The 20783-nt window shown below is 39.3% G+C and overlaps 2 protein-coding genes across 2 annotated transcripts in view; both read right to left on the reverse strand.

The window, feature by feature from the left end:
• Positions 1-10735: 10735 nt before the first annotated feature.
• FBXO4 (F-box protein 4) lies at positions 10736-17149 on the reverse strand. The gene is made up of 7 exons (XM_009894662.1): positions 16964-17149; positions 16626-16861; positions 14714-14934; positions 13654-13729; positions 12955-13133; positions 11852-12027; positions 10736-10825 (listed from the first exon to the last, which is right to left on the reverse strand). The coding sequence occupies exons 1-7, from the start codon at positions 17147-17149 to the stop codon at positions 10736-10738; spliced, it is 1164 nt and encodes a 387-aa protein (XP_009892964.1).
• A 301-nt stretch (positions 17150-17450) lies between these two features.
• Positions 17451-20783, reverse strand: part of LOC104295001 (chromosome unknown open reading frame, human C5orf51) — a 7731-nt gene continuing 4398 nt past the window's right edge. Inside the window, exons 2-6 of the mRNA XM_009894703.1 lie at positions 20400-20500; positions 19867-20013; positions 19340-19471; positions 19030-19144; positions 17451-17740 (exon numbers count right to left, since the gene is read on the reverse strand). Coding sequence (XP_009893005.1) covers positions 17451-17740; positions 19030-19144; positions 19340-19471; positions 19867-20013; positions 20400-20500 — 785 coding nt within the window. The remainder of the gene's footprint in view (positions 17741-19029; positions 19145-19339; positions 19472-19866; positions 20014-20399; positions 20501-20783) is intronic.

Consider the following 20783-nt stretch of genomic DNA (forward strand, 5'->3'; position numbering starts at 1 on the left):
CAGCGGCAGCTGTTTGGTTTGGTGCTTTCTGCTCTTTTCTCAGTGACAAGCACATCCACTGTCATCTCTGAAGCAGGCAGAGAGCTAATTAGGCAGTGGTGATATTCTCCCTCATTGTCATAAAGAGAGAAATATTGAGGATTTTGTAGAATTCTGTTAGAAAGATAGAACTTTAAGGCTGTGGATGTCTGGCTGTTGAGGAGACTGTTGACTTTGAGGTATGCTGTCTGCTACTACAGATTGCCCCAACACTTCCATACTCCATTTTCCATACATAGCTTTGAAGATACATACTCTTTCCACCACAGTGCCTGCAGACTGTGGAGAAATTGTTACTGCATATCTAAAATTCATTTTCCAAGATATTCTGCACACTTATCCTCTTTGGTTAGTTTTGGGGAAAATAACCAAAACCAAAACCACTTATGCAGTCTTTTTTCTGGATTTAACAAAATAAAAGGAAAAAAAAAATCAAAAGGACAAATTCATGTGTGCTTGCTTATAAGAAGAAATGTCTAACATTCTTTATTGAGGAGTTTTCATGAGGAGTATCACAGCTATTTTTAACAGTAAAAGTACTTTTCTTGCATTCAAGAAAGAGCTAAAGTTGCATATTTTCACATGAAAATAGCACATTTGGTGCAATTGTTAAAAATAGCTGACAGATTTTTCTGGAAATGAGAATTTATTTCCTGACTTTCTACCAATGGAGCAAACAGAGAGTAAGAGACTGTTTGAGAGTAAGAGTCAGTCTGATATTTTTATGGCAGTTGATTCTGAGCTAAGAGGGAAGAATCTGCTAAGACATGCATTGAAACATGTCTGATTTTGTTTGCCTTTTAAATTCTAGGAATCCCATGCGTCCAAGAGCAGCACTACAGAAAAACTCATCTAGACCATCCAGTTTCCTATTACCTATTAGCCAGCAGACTGTTGCATGGCCCAGAAACCCAAGAGCTCTTTTCAAGACCCTAACCATTCTGTGAATTCTGTGAATTCTGTGAATTCTGTGAATTCTGTGAATTCCTGCAAACCACTATGAACACTTGGAGAAGCTCCTCAGGGGAGACAGAGATGGAGGGAGGGAGGGAGGGAGGGAGGGATCGATGGAGGGACAGAGGGAATAAGGAAGGGATGGATGGAGGGATGGACAGAGGGGGACAGGGTTAAAGACACTCTGCTGCCAAACAGTCCTTACTGCTGCCATGGATTGCCTTCCTCTCAGAGTGCACCCCCACACCTGGACTGTAGCTCTTCTTGGTTTCCCTATTTGGAGGTGTTTGCATAGGAAGAAAGAGCCCCTTAAGAAAAGCTGTCTGAAAGGCACTGGGAAAGGAGATCTAGCTGACAGACCACTAAAAAGGAAGCCCCAGTCATGACATGAGATGGCAATGGAGCTTCATATCAGGAAGGCGTACGTGTCAGGTGTATCATCATTGAGGCCCCATCCCTGGAGGTGTTCAAGGCCAGGCTGGATGTGGCCTTGGGCAACCTGGTCTAGTGGGAGTTGTCCCTGCCTATGGCAGGGGGGTTGGAATTCGATGATCTTCAAGGTCCCTTCCAACCTAAACCATTCTATGATTCTATGATTCTAAGGGCAATACATGAAAAGGTTCTCCTCATGTAATATGTAAAACTGATGGTCATGTAGAGTGGGACTTAGAATTTGGGCTATTCAGATAGAACATTTCTAAAGATATTCTTCAGTTGTCAAACATAAACAAGGTATTTTATTTGGGTGATAGATTTTCCAACTTCTTTGATTCTTCATAATAAAATGAAAGAAGCAGCGGTGAAAGTTTACACAGTCTGGTTTTGCAGACAAGAAAAAGAAGCCACTGGGAGGATAACAAGCAGATGAACAACCTGAAACACAGGGAAGATGACTGTTTACTTGAAGCAAGATCAGAAAGCAAGTGGATAAATAAAGAAAAATGTCTTTAACACTTTGTTTTACTGTGATGCCTGTATCACTGTGCAGAGCCAACCACTCTCATCCTATCCAAACACTCCCACTTACTTTTATCCACCTGTGTTTCTCATCTTATAATTAAGTGGTGAGTGCACTGGAGTAAGATCTATCTTCCTGCTTTGAGTTTGAACAGTATCTTGCACAAATTGCTCCCATGTCTCTGGCTGAGAATAAGAGGTGATGCAGAAATAAAAGCAAAACCTGGATCCAGAAACTTTGATAAAGAGATAGCATGATTCACCTAGACAAAGAGATGATAGATGAGGTTGGCTTCAAAAAAATGTAAAAAGAAAGGAGACTGCCACATAAAAAAGGGCAGGGAGGAGAAATTATTAGTGTTAATAAATGCAAAGATATCATGACTGCCTCAGAATGTCTGAAAAATGAATTGGTGGGGGCCAGGAAAGGACATTTCGTGTCCAGTCACTGTAGATGATGTATCTATCTGCTAGAGATGATGGACTGACCCACTATGGCCATTCTGATGACCTTATATAAATGACTAAGAGATACTGAAGAAACAGACAGAGATGTGGTGAGCAGTCAGAGAAGGAAAAGAAGACTGGAAAGTCTGGAAAGCCCAGGGAAGGTGCAATTTTGAGAAGTACAGGTAACGGTAGAAAGTGAGACCTCAAGCTAAAATGCAACTATTAGAACTGGAAGACAACCAGGATACCTGAGGAAGGAGGGAGAGGGCTTGGGGACTGGCAGGTCAAGCCCTGCTGAATTTCACCCACCTTGGTATTGAAAAGTCAGCTAATGTCTGTATGGAGAGAGTGGAGAATTGGAACGGAGGACCAAACTTCTCCCTGGGATTGGGAGGCCAGGATTAGGTGTGGTGGGAGAAAGGAGAAGGTCAGAGGAATTGTGAAGACAGATGCGATGCCTTGGATGCTGAGTGCTGGAACGGTACATATGCTGAGGAGATGGTACATATGCTGGAGATTATGAGGAGATGCCCCTCTGTCTGTTCTGGTCAAACCCTTTGCAAGCAGGGTTGTAAAGAAGGAAGAGGAGAATGACGGTCCCTAGAAAAGATCAATAAACTCCATTTGACTCTTGAACCAAAGTAGTCACTAGACTTCAGTAAATTTTTTTTCCCTCACCGGTATTGATTGGTGTCTATTTCTTTGAAAGAAAACTATACTGCTAATTCACTTTTGTTTAATTATGAAACCAAGTTCTTCTAGCCTCCCCTGATTAGAGAGATTCTTCATTATGCTGTAGACTGTTCAAGTTATGCCAGTAACCAAATGAACCACAGGCCTTTAGCATGTTGTTAAATGAGGGAAAATCACTGCAGCAATGCCAAAGAAAGAAAAGGGTGATTCTTGCTCTATACAGAGGGGATCTGGCAAGCACAGGACTAAATAAACTGCAGTCCTTGGTTTCTGACAATGACGTCAACCAATACATCCCTACAATCAAACAAATCTAGAGCTTCAAAATCAGTCTGATTAGAATTCTTCAACTGAATAAGAAAAAAAATAATGGATTATTATATCTACATATATATCTCCTTTATAACTTCTAAAGGAAAAGCAAGACACTCATTTTGCAAGGACTCACATGCTAAATTTCAGGCTTGCGAGTAGTATAGACTTTGATGACCCTTGCCACATAAGTGATACTTGAAGGATCTGAATCTGTAGTCAGATTTTAGAGTATATTAAGCATATTAAAGGAGTAATAGCACTGACCCTATTAAATTTATGGCAGAAATGCACTCTCATGTCCTAGACTTTAAAATAAACAGTCTGTACAGGAAGCTCTTATTATTCTGCAAACAATGGGGTAATTTACCAGAGGGAACAACACTGTGACCTCTGTGTGTGGTTGATAGCAAGGAGCAAGACACGATATTGCCGGTGTCCAGACAAAAGCAGAGTATTAGCTGGGAGAGACTCCAGCATGTTTTTTAACCGAGAATTTCAGGCTGCCTCAAAGAGATAAAACAAAAATGAATTAAATATCGTAAAACAAATTCTTTAGGAGCAGTGATGTTGCAATGTGCTAAAGTAACACAGGATCTCCAGAATACTCTCTGTTGATACAGCTCTCTCTCTCTCTTTCTCTCTGTACAGGGACTTTCAGTCCTAACTTTAGATACTCTCAACAACACCCTACTTAAATGCCCTTAAATAGTTCTATGATGAAAACCTATCTTTAGAAACCTTGGTGAAATGCCAGCTTCTACCTGCGCTCAGATAAATACGCAGCCTGACAATCTCTGGGTATGTTGCAGGCGCCTCTCTGAAGAAACCTGACCTTTCTGCCATTGCAGGGAATGGTGTGACAACACTGATATTCCAGTATCCAAATATCTCCATTCCACTTTGCATAAAAAGAAATCAAACTAGCAACATACAAACACACAGAAATATCTGAGCAGCATTTTACCAGGAATTCAGGATAGGACTTCAGGAATTTCACTGCATATTGTGCCATAATTATCGAAATTCTGTGGATGTGGCTCAAACATTCCAAGACCTTCCTTTCTCCCAGTGTATGCAATTCTGTTTGCTCAAATATGTGGTAAATTTAAACACCTGGGATGTGATTAGGTTTAGGAGATGGTTCCTGGCATATTGCTACATCTCTGAGTGCAGAATTTTGCGTGAGCCGCAGGCTCCAGATGAAGCACAGTTCTGCATCTTCCTCCACCCCTGACTTCACAATCATCTGCTCGGCAAATCACAGCTCAGGCCAATGAAATGAATTTGGCGCACAGAGGGCCAGAGCAGGAAGGAAACTGCTGTGCTGCACCACTTAGAGACCAGAGGCACATGGTAGAAAGTAAGGCAGGAACTAACTGTGAGTCTCATGCTTAGCCTGGGAAACTTGAGGGGGTGACTCAGGTGGCAGTAGGGACACCCAAAGACAATGAGTACTGTGGAAATATCAGTATTGGGGTTTTGGACGTTAGCCATAATTTCCCATTATTGGTGATTTTGGGTGTCTATCACTAATCCTGTTGGTTACTGTGGCAGCAGTTTCCAATGTCTTCTTTTAAGCTGGGCCCCTCAAACTATTTCACGCTTAGGCACGCTCAGGCATACCAAGACAACTCCTAAAAATCTTTACACTAATACTGCCTTTAACTTATTTAATTTTCAGTTTATTTCTAAATTATTAGCTACTTGTGACTGGAAGAAGTGATCAGAGAACTGCTAGGGGAAAAATGTCTTATTGTGTGCCTGTACACCAGCTAATTTATATCAACTCACTTCCTGTGGTGAAAAAGCAAGTTAAAAAGCGCAAATACTTGGTAGCAGGTTTTTGGTCTTAGTGAGTCCAAAAGCAGTTAAAGTCTATCAGCTGAAAAGAAGGATATTGATAGTGGCTCAGCAGCAATTCTTTTCAATAAAAGACGGAAAGATGCTTGAATTCAAGTGCACAATTCAACCACATGTTCATTATACTCAGCATTGGCCCCCTTATTTTATATCATTGTAGCAGTAATCAGGTAATTAGGTTTTTTGCTTTCAATAACTTAAATTGTTACAAAATTTGAGTCTCTAATTTTGGGAAAAACATAGGATTTTTAATATTTTTGTTAGTTAAATTTGTAATTTGCATTTATTATCGTGAGAATAGCTTGTGCTTTTCAAAAGAAGCATAATGTGCAGCTGTATTAGTGCATCCTAATGCTATACTGTGCAAGGTTTGGACATGTCATGGACAAAGGTTATATTCTAGTTACATTCTAAAAAGAGGATTCCCAGGTAACTTGTTTACTTAAATCCTCGTGATTCAGATTCATGACAACATTCACAATAATTTATCCCACAGAATGTAATGTGTAGCACATACACAGGTCAAATTTAAACTATTGCTTTCATATGAATTAAAGGTACGGACAATTCTTTAAATCTCCACAAAATTTAAAATGAAGAAAGATGATTTTCAAAGGTAATTGGATGTGAACACCATCAGTCTTAAGGGAGAAACCTCTAAGCAACTGCTATTTCAAGATTTGTTTCTTTAGGAAACTTGTGTAACAGCCTTTCACAAAAGACAAGCTGGATTTGATTCAGAGTAGAGGAAAAAGACTTGTTTTTTTTTCTTGGAGAGTAGCCCTTATATGTTCACATTTGTGGAACAAGTGTCCCCTGACATCAGGCTGTGGAAATGCCTTCATTATTCAAGTCTGTGGGGAAGATATGAAAGATACCACACCAAAATGATATCCCTTTATCAACAGAACACTATTGATTAAATACAGCCCTCAGTCCCTCAGTTACTCTCTACCTACCTCCGTTCCTTGATTGTCATTCCCAAAAACAAACAGAAGAGTTTATTTTATTGTTATCACTTTCCAAAGAGCAGTATGAAATAATTTAATGAATACAATAGGTGTTCCCGGGTTGTCACCAGGATCATTTCACAATGCAACACTTTTCAGAGCTTGGTGAAATGCTCTTCTGGGACAATATCAGCCTTTCATACTTGCAGCTCTTGTCTCCCACTGGTTTGCCAAACAATGGAGGAATTTGTTTTGAGGCTTTAAGACTAGTATTATTCAACTTTTTTGATGGAGCAGATGACTTGATTGATTTCAGGCTTCAGGAAAAGACTGAACACCTTTTTCCTCTTCTATTAGGTGACTGATTCTGCATGTTGTCATGTGCAGGGCCAGTGTTCCCAGAGATACTAGACTCCTCGTGCAAGGACAGCCAGAGATATCACAAGTGTGCGTTCCATGGGCCAACAGGTGCTTCAGGAACCTCCAGATGTTGAGCAAAGACAAATGCAACGTCCTGCATCTGGGAAGGAACACAGTGTGCATCAATGCAGGTCAGGGACTGAATAGTTTGGGAGCAGCTCTGCAAAAGGGACTGGATCTCCCGGTGGACCAGTGGAACTGGATTCAGCAGTGTGCCCATGCAGTGAGAAAGGCTAACCACATACTGGGCTACGTTGAGGACAAGTGTTCATTCTTCTCTGCACAGGACTTGTGGGTCTGAACGTGGAGCAGGTTGTCCAGTTTTAAGCCTGCAGTATGTGAGGAGTAAACCAGAGAAAAGCCAGAAAAGGGCCACTAACATGGTTAAAAGGCTGGAGCACCTGCCCGGTAATGCCCTGACTGGTACCTGTGAGCAGCTGCACAGCAGAGACAGACAGGACTTTCTGCCTGACCCTGAACCAGCTGTGACCTCCCTGCTGGGAAGGGTGGACATAGCAAATGTAATGTTGTAGAGAGAGTAAGCTAGCGTGGGAGATAATCTAATCTCACTGGTTCTTAAATATACCCTTCTAGCCACATCCACTGTGTTTTGTCGTTTTCTCTGTCTCACCCATTGAACATCTCTGCTATACGCCTACCTACATTCTTGATTTGCAGTTTCATCCTCCCAAGGGAACTGAGAGCAGCCTGCGCGCAAACATCCTCTGGCCTGAGATTCAAGCACAAGCTTTAGCTATAATATCACCTTCTGTAACTGGCTCAAGAATATTTCTTTACTCTTGTACATAAGGAGAGTATCTCATCTGGAACCACTACTGTTAAAATGGCACAAAAGACAAAATATATCACAGACTAAAGCATCAATCACGTTGCAGTGATGCCAGCAACTATTTCCATACATTCCTGGCAGTGACTCCAGGTATTCTCTGCAGTACTCATCCCACCATACAAATCGATATTGGTACCCACCAGATTAAAAGAAGAGGCTGCACATCCCCTGTCTATAAGCCTTTGAGAAACACGTCGATTTTCTCATAGGTTTTTCTATAACTGCATCTGCTTGCTGCCGTATCTGAGAAGGGAGTAAAACAGTACTTGAAGCAATTTTGGCAAAGGTTGTAGGGATGCTGCCTGGACAGCATCAGTGGCTGATGTAGATCAGCAGTGCCATCCAGTGGGACACAAGGCGAGCCGCAGCGCCCCTTTGAAGCCGCCGGGAAGCGAAGGGTCCCCCCCGCGGCCGCTGCCGCTTGGAGACTGTGGCAACCCAGGGCCGCTCCATTAGGAAAAGCCGCGAGACGCCTAGCAAGTTAGAGGGATGCTGTCACTGTGTTGCCTCGTACCCTCGCGTCCTGCTTTGGAGCTGGTAGCAGGCACTTCTGTTATTCAAAGTTTCAAAGACTTGAAAATTAGCATCCCCATAGCCACTTTCTGCTGCTCAGGAGAAGCCTCAGTAATTGAGTTTTCTTATAATTCACGTGTATTGTCACTTTAACCTTTTACTTTTATTTTGCCACCACTGTTTAGATAAACAACCTGCCTCAGTTGGCAGGAAAGTGATTTTCTTTCTAGCACTGTTAGAATGCTTCATCCCAAGGAGAGCAAGATTTCTGGAATCCAAATCCTGATGGTTTCATTTCTCACAAACCCACCACAGTTGCATTTACTGTGATAAATTCAAAACTAAATAGATGAAAAAAATGAGGGGTTTACATTAAAAAGTTTTAAAATACATTTTAGTGATGTTCTAATATTTCATATCCAACTAATTTTGATTTTTTAATTATTTAAGTCCCAAGCTTAATTGACTTACTGCACATCTAAAATCATCAGACTCAGGACTTCAAATTGTAAGAAGTGTTTTAGGTGGAACCTAAAAGGTAGTGCTAAATGAAATCCGCAGTGCATCTCTGCAACTCTTTGGCATATGAATTCTCAACAGGCTGGTTGCCTCTTCCATAGCATACCTCTGTGTATCTAAGCTGTTCCTCTGCACAGTGCACATGCTCGTCTTCGTGTCTATCAATCCACCACAGTACTCAGTCACGCAAGGTAGCCCACCACCAGCTCTGTGGTTCCTATGATGCTGGCGCTCTGTGACTGCACAGGCTTCTAACTTCCACTGTGCATTTCCTAAGCTGGATCCTTAAAACTTGTAATTCTTAAAGTTATCCTCTCTTTACGTTAACACAACTGATGTTCTTTGGGTTAAGAAAAAATATACTCCCTATATTATCTTGACCTTGTAAAATTACAGTGAATTAATATCTGTTAATTAAACAGATAACACAATAACATTGTTCACTAATGACGGCAATTATTTGTTATCTGTTGTGCCAGCATGACTGATGACGTGTGTGTGTGCAGGTATGCATATAGACACACATGGGGGGGAGGCTTAGCACACAGAGAAAGACTGTAAACATAATTCTTTAAAAAATAATTTATTCCTTATGAAGAAATCGGAACAGCGGTCCTGCATAAAAAACTGTATTCATAGTTGCTAAGATAGCAACAGGTCGCTGCATTTAACCCTCTACATATAATTCACTATGGAATTATTATGACTAGCAGGCAAGCCACATAAACCCAGCCACAAAACATGGAATTTTCCCCCAAATACTCATAAATCTTTTGTGTCTTATCTATTTTAATGGGTAAAGTACACATATCCTATTAAAAAAAAAAAAAAGGATAAACCACAGAATTATCATGGTATAGCTTCCCATTGATTTTCCCTTGAAACCCCCAAAGACTAGAAGACATACAAAGACATATAGCAAGCTGAGTTAATTGCGAATAAATATGAAAAAAAAAAAAAATAGAGGCACTTCCTGTGTCTGTCCTAGTTCATTAAAGACCAAAAAACTCAAATGGAATGTTTCTGACATAGCTGTGTGGAGCATCACACGCACATACCAGATTGAGAGCAGCTACAGCTGAATGTGCACCATGTAGCCATTTATCTAGGCACCAAGAAAAAAATGTGAGACCATTGCATTTATGTGGAGAAGGAAAAAAAACAAACAACCAACAACCAAACCACACAACCCAGAACAAAAAAATACATGCACAGGCAGAAAATCCAAAGGAAGTTTCTGAACATTCATACAATAATTAAAAATCATTAAAAAGGTGGAAGACTAGGACTATTCCAAATGACATCAACATACAAATGCAATTCCAGCTCTAAAATGTTCTTTTTTCCTTTTTATAAAAGTATTTGCAACCGTGCAGAAAATTTCAAGCCAAGTACACTTCACATCTACAAATGGTCACAACTATTTGAGTAACTGATAGGTTCCATGTAGTCAACAAATATCCTGAAGTAATAATTATTCTATTTAACATTTATTCGTGACATCAGAGGCACGTCCAGTTCAAGCTAATAATTTCACTGCAACAGAAAGCAGAAGATGCTGAAGTCTTTTGTGGTTGGTTAACACACAAGATCACAAACAAGAAACAACCCATTCATATGTGGCGGTTTGTTTGTTTGCTTCTAAGAATTTTGGTCTGGGCTGACAATTCTCCCACAGGTGCTATTTCTTGTATAGGCACTGTTTCTGGGAAAAATACAGGGGGATTTACTCTTTTGAAAAAGATACTGTCTTTTTGTCAACTTACTACTGTACAACATACAGTATATTTACTTTGATTGGGAACTGTCACTGTCAAGATCTCACCTGAATACGCTTACTAAATACACGATGCATGCCAAAGGGCTGTGCTGATAAACCAGCCTAGTGTTAGGTATATTTACAGAGATTAGATTATCAGATATATTGAGAAAAGATTGCACCCTAAAGGTCCCAGCTTGAAAGAAAGAAAAAAAACAAAACACCCAGATTGCCCCCCAAAATCACTTCTTCATAGCTGCTGTAATCCAGGCAATCCTACTTGTACTTTTAATTCAGGACTACAGTCGGAAGAACATTAAAGTAAGTGCAGTGAAATGTATACAGCTTTGCCTTTTAGATCTGCCTTCTGACAGCGCTCTGTCAGGACAAGATTCTCCCTTCATCTGAACTGCAAAACACCAAAGTCTCTATATAGTAAAACAATGCATGGTTCCATTACTGTGCATTTTTACAATTTGCTTCTTCCAGGAGCCACTCAATTCCATTTAGCAATCCAGCTAAAGTTGCAGCTACAGTGTCCTGCACCTGTAAAAATAAAAAAAGCTCAGGTATTAGAGATAACACTCCGTGTCTATCCTTAAGGTCAGAAATACTTATATCAAAACTAAATTTTTATCACTGGTTTAAAGGTCTCTTAGACAAAATTGTGTTCTTAAGAGTAAGGTACAAAAAGAAAACACTACTCTTTACAAAATTAATTATAAGAACCATTAGGAAAGCCTTGCATTCTTAGTATCAAAGTGAATTTTATCTCAATTGTTCCATCAGCTATTCTGGAACATTATACTTCCTCTATGGATGAGAATCTACTTGAAAATTCTTCTTGTAACTCTTAAAGCAAAAATCCTGCTAGCTTTAGAATTCAATGCATATTATTAATTCTTAGATTTTGTAATGTATTATAAAATGGCTATTATAAACTATATTTTTTTAAAAAGCCTGCCAACATTTTCCTTATGAAAACAAATGAATTATCTCAAATCAGGATTTTGTTTTTTTCTGATTAAGTACTATTCTTTGGCTACACAATGTCACCAAAAATAAATTATGTGTGGCTGAGCCATACTGATATATAATGTGCTTGGCAAGCATAAAAGAATAGGTTCAGGACCTCACATGCTAGGTAAAACCTCATTTGTCAAAAACTCAATTCATCACGTCAAGAAGTGACAATTAACAGTCTCCTGAAAATGGCAGAAAATCTACCTTGTGTCCAAGGCCTCGTGTTGTGACTCACGAAATTTAGATTTAAATTAACTGAAGCTTTCTTATTTCCTTCAAGACCAGCATTTCATCCTTCCTTACGTTCTGACTCCATCTGAAGTTTCTTGTGTGTTCCTGGGCAAGCCACTTAGCTGCTCTATGTTCAGACAGGCTAATGCTTCATCTTAGAGGACCAGAGAAACTAAATTCTTCACTTAAGTGGAGAGCTCACGTACTAGCGTTGAAAGCTGCACACTTGCTTAGGTAGGTACAGTTCAGGAACTACCACAATCCTAAATTAAATTTAAGCCACAAAGAAACAGAAAATAAAGATTTAAAAGCAAGTACCATCCAGGGCTGACGTAGCAGATTTAGTTGCAACTGATGTGCCATGTAAACACACGGAATTCTTTTCACACCAACGTGAGAGACACAAGACAAAACTAGCAGAGGTCTGTTTGGAGGCCCAAGGGATGGATCAATCATTGCCAAAATACGAGCCAGTTCCTCTTGACGATCATGCTCTAAGAAACAATTTTTAATATACGAGTATTAAATATATGCAAATCCCAAGGAGAACTTTTTTTTTAATACTTTTCAAATATTTAAGATTTCAAAGGTGAAGAAACACAGGGCTGGAAGGGACATAGCCAAATTATCTAGTTCTGCTTATCTCAAGGCTGGAGGGTCTGGATTCATGTCACACAGATGTTCATAAGATGTTCATAAGATGTTCTAGATCTTATTTAAATATCTCCATAGATTCTACAGGCAGCTTTTTCCAGTTCTTAACATCAGCACATTTTCCAAGTACCTCACAGAGATCAAAACTGCAACAAGCCCTTAAGAAATACTCACACACTGTACAGTCCACAGCCCTTCCCTGCTGACCATACTTTTCTTCTTACTATATTCCTGTACATTTTTTTTTACCCTCTTCTGTTCTGAGCTAGCCCTCTCCTTCCATTTAAAGTTGGTGGATGTAAAGACAATTACCGTAATAGGTATTTGCATTAGTCTCCTGACTTGAATTGGTATCCTGATTTGGACTAATTGCACCTTTTACTGCAGTTTTCCTGGTGAAGGTTCTGTTTCCAGGCTATTACACCACCCCTAATGCATTTCAGGCTTCCTTTTCTACCCCGGCCCAGGGTTTTTTTTTGGTTTTTGTTTTTCAAATCCAGATGATTTCCCACATGTAGCTTAGACAGCAACTGCATCAGTACCTGCCATAAATGAAAGAAGGGGGCCATAACACCTCACAGGCAGTTGAGGGACAGTGACTAGAATAGGGGACCCCTTCAACTGGATAAGCCATGAAGAAATAGCACTAATGAAGCAGATTTTGAAAGACTAAGAACATGGATTTTGATGTATTGCATATTCTTTGCAATCTTCTATGACATTCCAATCATTCATAAAATATAAATAAATAAAGAGAAACCCCTTACTTTTATGAGCTTCTGCATTAGCAACATAAATGAATCCATCAACTACTTCGCACACCTTTTTAACTTGAGCTATTACACTGTAGTGCATGGCCTGCTGATCCCCTGCTATGGTGTTCTCTTGGTAGAACATCTTATTCACAGCAACAGCTTGCTCTGCCCTTGCTCTCCTCCTTTCCACACTGAAAGATATTTCAATATTTCAGTATTCACGTTAACTGAGAAAGCAAAAACTCAATTTTGAGAGTCTAGCAAGCACAGGAAAGGGACATGAAAATGATCCAAGCCAGCAAAAGCATTTCATTTCTCCCCGCCATCTCCTGCCCACCCTTCTTTTCTAGTGTACATATACACATGGTTAGCAATCTGCAAGATGCATATGAGAGTATACCCCAGGATGAGTTTATATAGTGTTTCAAAAAAGAATCAATCAAGGTATCAAGATGGATAGAAGCATCTATTATGTATTTGTCACACAAATTTGCTATGTATAAAGTTTGGGAAAAGTTTATTATTTTCACGTGAAAATTTAGCAGTTGGAGAAGGAAAGAAAAAGTGAAGATACCCATTGAAGCTTCAGTTTATAAGGGATATCCATGCATGTGAATGCAGCCATAAAAATCACATGACAAAGACATGAGGAAAAGTATGAAATAACCGAGAAACTGTACTTTTTGGTTTTTGATGGAGAACAAATCTTACCTGGTGGTTGAATACAATGTCAGAATATTGAGTTTTTGATTGTTATTAAACTGAAAACTGACTCCTGATCCAATTCCTACAGGGAAAAAATTAATATATGAGATTACAACTATTTGGTTACTGAATATAACTAAGTGGTAGGCTGAAAATTCCAATGGTGCTATAAAACGGACATACACAAGCCTAGGTGTTGCTGTAAGGGGTAGCACATTTACTGTTTTATGATTAAATTTTATATGTGCTCTAATTGATCAGACTATTAATTTAATTAAAATCAATTCAATAGTACTAAAAGAAAACAACAAGGCATTTCCATGTTTCCGATACTTAGACTTGAATCTAGAAACCTAAGTCAGAAAGGAGCTAGACTTGCATGTATTAGCAAAACTGGCAGAGCAATTGAAAAGGACATAAGAGAAAAAAGATAAAAACACTAAGAAATCACGTTTTCACGCTTTCTATAAATACAATTTAATTATTTCAGTTCTGCTGTGCTGAAATAAACATTAGTTAAAAAGTAATCCATTTTTATCTCTGATTTGGACTGCAATGAAATTAGAGATGTTCAAAACTATGTTTTAAACATTGAAAAAAATCCTTCAACTGCTCCTATAACTCTTCTGAATGAAATTTACACCATTTGACACCACAAGACTGAATCATATGAAGGATCAGTCTCGAAATCCTGTGTAAAAACACAAATGTCTTTTTTAGATGCTTACTGCAAGCAGTATCTAAAGAAAGTTCTGTCTGCCTTTATTCATTACAACAGCAGGTATGACATGGAATTTAGGATCAAAATAGAAGTATAAGGAGCAAAATCATCCCTCTGTGCAAATTTAATCATAAATTCATTGCAACTATAATTTTATCCCAAATGTTCATTGCATTTATCCCTCTGAATAAACACAAAGGGAGAAAATACTTTTTTTTTGAACCATTGTGCTATTGAGACAAAAGAGCAGAAAAAAGCATCCCTTTTCTCTATTTCTCCCCCAATGTTTTTTGTGGTATATCTGTTTACAAAACAAAAAAAGCCAAAAACCAAAACCAGCATTACCGTGAATTTGTCTTTGAGGTAGGCCAGCTACCAGCAGAATTTCTGGGCATGTCATCATCTTTTGCACTAAAGAGTCATCCAGCTCTTCCAAACCTGGCCCAAACATTGCAAAGCGAGGTTCTGCCTGAGTGACCAGTGATTGCAAAAAGGAAGTCACTGCCCCATACCGGGGACGGCTTGATTTCAAACTTCTTCTACTCTGAGGACAGCTTTTTTTATATCTGTGTAAAATAGATGCAACTAGAAATTAAACACAAAATACAAAAGAGGTATTAATCAATCAACATAAATTGATTTAGGTCCCACACTTCTCATGCTCTGTTACTGGTACAACTCAAGCACAGGTCAAAAATGATAAAGTTCCAAATGAATTATTTCAAGCACCAGTACAAAGCAGGTAAAGGCATCAGTCCTTTCAAAGTCCAAATGCTGACTTTTTGGACCTTTCTACACTTATATATATGGATTTTTTTGTTTACATTAAAAACTAAAACAAAACAACACAACACATTCCCCCATCCTCACTGAATACACACTATTGGTCAAATAACATCAAAGCTGATGAGTCAAATACAGTATAAAAAAATATGAGACTTTGGAGTGTGTTTCAAACCTCAATTAGACCACTTTTGTGTTTATTAACTATGAAACAGATAACTCTGCCTGAAAAGGACCATATCCCCTGTAGGCACAGAGAATGCATGTTGTGAAATGAGACAGATGTTGTCTGCATGCTTATGTGCTCACTTGATGCAGAAGCTGGAAGGCATGAAAAGTCTTTGGTAATCAAGGGAAAGAAGTAACAGTCATAGAAGTAACAGTCATCCTAGTGAAGCAGCTTCAGTCTTTGCTTCTGTGGTCACAGTAGGCTGCTGCTGGACAAACCACTGCAAGGAAACATTAAATGTGTGCTCCTTTACAACCCAACTAGATACTTCAGTTGAGATCAGCAAAACCACGAGTGCTCACAGACACAATGGAAATCAGTGACAGGTGCTCTCAAATAACTAATGCTCTGAAGTATTCAGACCTAGAGATTTAAATCCATTGTTCAAAATTAGTAGATATTTTGCACTTCAAATTCTGGGTGTGTCTTTCCCATCTGTAAAGTGGGGATGAAGGGCACAGAGATTGCAGAGGTCAGTAGTGCACTCACCATGAAGAAACTGTTTCATGAAATCACCTTTCTAAAATTTAACTACAAATTTAAAAAAAAAAAAACCAACCTGCAAATTAATTAAGGGAATTGAATGAAGTTAAAAAAAAAAAAAACAAACAAACCCACAGAATAATCCGCTTGTCTTAAGAGTTGCTCTCAGTTAACCAAACACATTATGAGAGTTGCTACACTTTTCAACTATACTAGCTGAAACCATAGTCTTGGTCTTATGGCCTTTGACCAGAGCTAAAGCAATACCACTTGTTATTCTGTGCATAATGCAAAAAAAAAAAAAAAAAGCACTTTTTTTCCCCTAGGTCTTCCAGGTAAGGGAGGGGGTGGGGGAAAGAGATTCATTCCATTTGCTGTACTTTGAAGACTCCTTAGTACCTTCGTTAAGGTAAGAAATCATTTGCCATTGTACTGAGAGCAAAGAACACATTTTTTATCAAGATCAACAGTATGCACACCTTCCAAAATGACTGTATTTCTGTGGCACAGCAGACATGCAATTTACAAAAAGCTTTAATTTTTTGTTTGACTTTTTTTGTTTACATCCTTCCTGAATTCCAAACAGAAAGAGCTGACCAAACTGTCAAACATCACAAAGTTTAATTTCCAAAATAAACAATGGATTTGAGACACATCAAAATTTAAGCAGTGGCTTACAGCACAGCTTTACTACTGTAAATATGACACATGCCCGTGGGCTGGATATTACTAAGTCATGTAAGAGAATATGAAGATACTTACACTGTCATGTAATCATACAGCGCATTATCACTGTCTTCTGAAAAGGCTTTATTAAAAATTTCCACATCTGGGAGTGATTTCCAATCAACGGATGTCCAAAAGGGGAGATCCCTGAGGAGAAAATACCTCCACAACAATGGATCTTGCACAGCCGCCCTCCAGTAACAACTCGTGCTTCCCAAACGGCACAAATCTTGGGGTGAGAGGAAGGACATGATGTTCAGCTGCACATCAATCTGAAAACCACCAAGAGCAGCAGTTTAACGACCCAGGAACCAAGAAGTGGAAATGCAAGAGGCGGGATGACTAGCTTCCCACCCTGACCGGGCCCCACTCACCGGCAGCGCCTGCAGGGCACTCACCACTTCCGCGTCCTCCGGGAGCGATGGATGCAGGGAACCCGTGAATACGGCAGTACCGCCGTGTTCACGGGTCCCCCGCATCCATCGCTCCCGGAGGATGCGGAGTCCACCCCGCACAGCCGCCTCCAAACCGCCCCGCTCCTCTGCTCTGCCAGCCGCCATGGCACTGAGCCCTGCTGCCGTCACCACCGCCCCTCTGATCCAGTGCGTCGGCGCCAGCAGGGCGGAGAGACACGTAGTCATCCTTGCGTGGAGTTTATGACACAGTCATTTATTATTTTTTCTAGAAAGACTTGATTAGACTTTGGACCTGTATTCCAGAAGTTCTCTGAATGCATGTTTTTAATGCAACAAAAGAATACATTTTGATAAGAACAACAGTCAGACACTGAAGCAGAGATCACGTCCCTAAGCGTGCTCTTCAGACACAAGGTTTCTTTCAGCACAGCCAAAGTAGCATATTTTAGCTGGGGGATTTCACGAAGTAACACAACATTTGTTTTGCAGTTGTTGTGTTCCACCCTTGGCCATTTAAAGGTCCCTCACATACAGCCACATACTTTGTTAACATGTTTTTGCCCGTTTCTCTGAAATCCAGCGACACACTCTGTGATCCGCAGCCCAGGTCACTGTTAGACACAGAATTTGTTGTCCCAAGGATTTCTTGCTTCCCTTCTCCACAGTGTTGTAGTCCCCAGTAGCACATTTCTCCACTGTACATCATTGCCAGTAAGTGAGTGTCACTAAATATACCTGTAAAAATAAGTCAGATCAAGTACTTTATTGTTCTGTTATATGCAAGTACACAGCTTGTTAACTTCAAAATTTTTTTCAGTAATACTGGAAAAAAATTCCAAAAAGGCAGTATAAGCCTATGAAAGAGGTACATTAAAAAAACAAATTTTAACCATGAGATGACTGACACTGCCCAGAAGAGAACCTGGATCAAGGCCTTGCTCATTATTCTATCCATTTTGCCTCTCCATAGTGCTAAAACCTTTCAGATTTCCATATAAATATTATTCTGATAACTGTGTTTGCCTATTTATCTTTGAGAATTTCAGTATTTCTTTACAATACATTAAGCACAGGCATGATTATTCATATTTATTTTAGAATACTTCTGTGCCTCCCCCAATTTAAGCCTAAAAAAAATGCTGCTTGAGCACCACCTTAACTCAGGTTAACCAGCAGCAGCTTTAATATTTGAATAGAAAGCCATGTATGTGTGTCCACGGTCACAGAAAAAAAACCTCCTGCTAAATAAACCTACAAATCTGTTACTGAACTTGGCATTGTGTTGTAAAGCTGAATTGGAGCAATGCCACTTTCACATGAAACTAAGCAAGGTGCTCCATCCCCCCATAGCTAGAACTAGTTTTGAGTGCGTATAATGTGTACGTCACGTCCTCAGCACCAGCAGTTTTACCTGCAAAACCCCTTCCTACTGCACCATCCTACCTGCATCACACTGATGCAGCCTCAGATCCTCATATAAATGTACTACAGTAATGCAAGTTACATAAAGCTACGCAAAGCTACATAAAGTGAGGACAGAGAGAATGGAAGTTTGTCATATCTAACCAGTTCTGCATGTACTTTCTACCTGTGTGAAGTCAGTAATTCTGTGTTCTCCTAGATCTAAACATGAAGACTAACATAGTCTTCTAGCACCCTCTGCAGTCATATTTGTGCTTTCAACACTTGCCAATTGACAACTGGATGGCTGTAAAGCACACACACTGTGCATAAAACATCCATTGCCTCAGTTCATTTTCCTCCAGTGCACTCAAAAACATAGAGAAAATGAGCACTGCCACATCCTAAAATCCAGGAGTCAAAAAGAAGTGTGGGGGAGTGGAAAGCATTGCTGCCTGTTTATCTGCCTCATCTGTTTTTTGTTGTTGTTCTAAAAAGTGGCAGTTTTTTTTAATACAAATGAAGTCAAACAGCAGAAACACGCAATAAAGCATTTCATAAAGTGGAACAGTTATTAACAGGAGAGAGTTGTAGGGGTTTTGGAGTTTTGGGGGTTTTTTTACCTTCACTGAGTAATCTAGCTGTGTCTTTATCTTGAAATGAGACATCTTCATTTAGCTGAAGAGGGCATCTCAAGCTAAGCATCTTCATCAAGTAATGAACTCCATCATTAAGAAACTGAGTACAGTTAAAAAATGAGGGGAAAAAAAACTTTTAGAGAAGTTCTAAGTAATTTAATGATAGCCAGAAATACTTCTTACTATGAATTTCCCAAGCCCCTATTTAAAAGGAAAAACAAAAGCTCCATTTTAAAGTGACGTCAAACTTTAAAACTGTATTCACACGCTCATAGAACTTCGTAATCTTCCTTACCTTTTTAAATATGGCAACATTTCCTCGTAGCCATTCTCTCCTTTCTTTTGCTGTATGACAATACATGTAAAGCAGGGCTCCTTTTCTCCAGTAAAGGCACTCTAACAACTCTGCACCAAGGATGTTGATCGGCTGAAATAAAATCCAATAAATGGGGCTAACCCAAAAGTAAACCATCTGAACTGCTCACGTACACACTCACACAAGCAAACAGTGTTATATTAAGTGTCTAACTTTAGATCTTGTACTTAACATCAACAGTCACGGGCACAAGCCTAATACTTAGGACTTAAACTGCCAAAAGCACATTGAATCATGAAATGTTAGCAAGAAAAATTATGACAATGCAACACATTATTTGAAAAAATATTTTCAGTAACCACTATTTAAATACAAGACTTGAAAATTTTTCAAAATATCTTAAATTCTGCCCATCGAAAATAAAAATACTACTATCGTATCTCAGTTCTTTTTATTTTTAAATGATGAAACAATTAATTCTTTGACTGAATACTGTTAGTACTCACTTTTTCATTTATGTTGCATTCCCTCACTAGGCGTTCTGGTTCTGAAAGAATGCAAGTAAGTTCTTGAACTTTTTGCAGGGAAGATTCTTCTGGAAAATCTTCATCCACAAGCTGGTTTTCTTCAAAATATGTGATGTCTAAGACAGCCTATGAAAACAAGAAGGTACACACTGTAAAAATGCTACCAGTAAAATAATCATAGTGGTGTGCAGTAAAGTAAAAACTTGCTACTGTTTATAAAACATTACCATTTTAAAGTAATTTTTAACGTTTAGTTTACAAAAGCTGCAAGTTTAGTAAGCTGCACGTATAGTAAGACTGTTGACAGTGAACGTGAACTCAAATCCCTTTCTGTCATACAGTACCTGTACAATTATTATCAACTTTATCTTCTAGTCCAGAAAAAAAACAGCCCTGCACTTCATGGATGTTGACTCCACACACCCAAGTAACAGAGATCCCTTTCTGCTTTACCCTCTTCCCTAACAGTCCATTTTCTTGAAAGGTTGTTCTTAATGCTTTACATACACTACCTGCGCATAGAGCTGCAAAAGCACAGAAGGATGTTCTTTCCCTTCGTTACAGAGGTCCTTTAATTTGTCCAGAGTAGCAGAGCCCTTTTTTAAGAAGGTATCTGAAGGAAGAATACAACGCTTCCTTAGCACTGAAAAGCACTGGGCAAGAGCCTCGCTTACTCTCCCTTTTCACTTCATAGTTTTACCATCTACAAAAGCACCTGAATAACACACCATTCAAACCGGCCCACTGTCCTGTTAGACAACACCTTTCACGCCTCAGTAAGGGCATTCACGGTTACGGTCTGGCGTTTCAAAACCAGTTCCACACACTCCATTTGCAAAGAAGTCATGTACCAGAAGCACCACCTGATGAAGCGCCGGTACCCCTTAGGCCTCAGC

This window comes from Charadrius vociferus, unplaced genomic scaffold (genome assembly GCF_000708025.1).
Source record: "Charadrius vociferus isolate BGI_N301 unplaced genomic scaffold, ASM70802v2 scaffold450, whole genome shotgun sequence".
Taxonomy (NCBI): Eukaryota; Metazoa; Chordata; class Aves; order Charadriiformes; family Charadriidae; genus Charadrius; species Charadrius vociferus.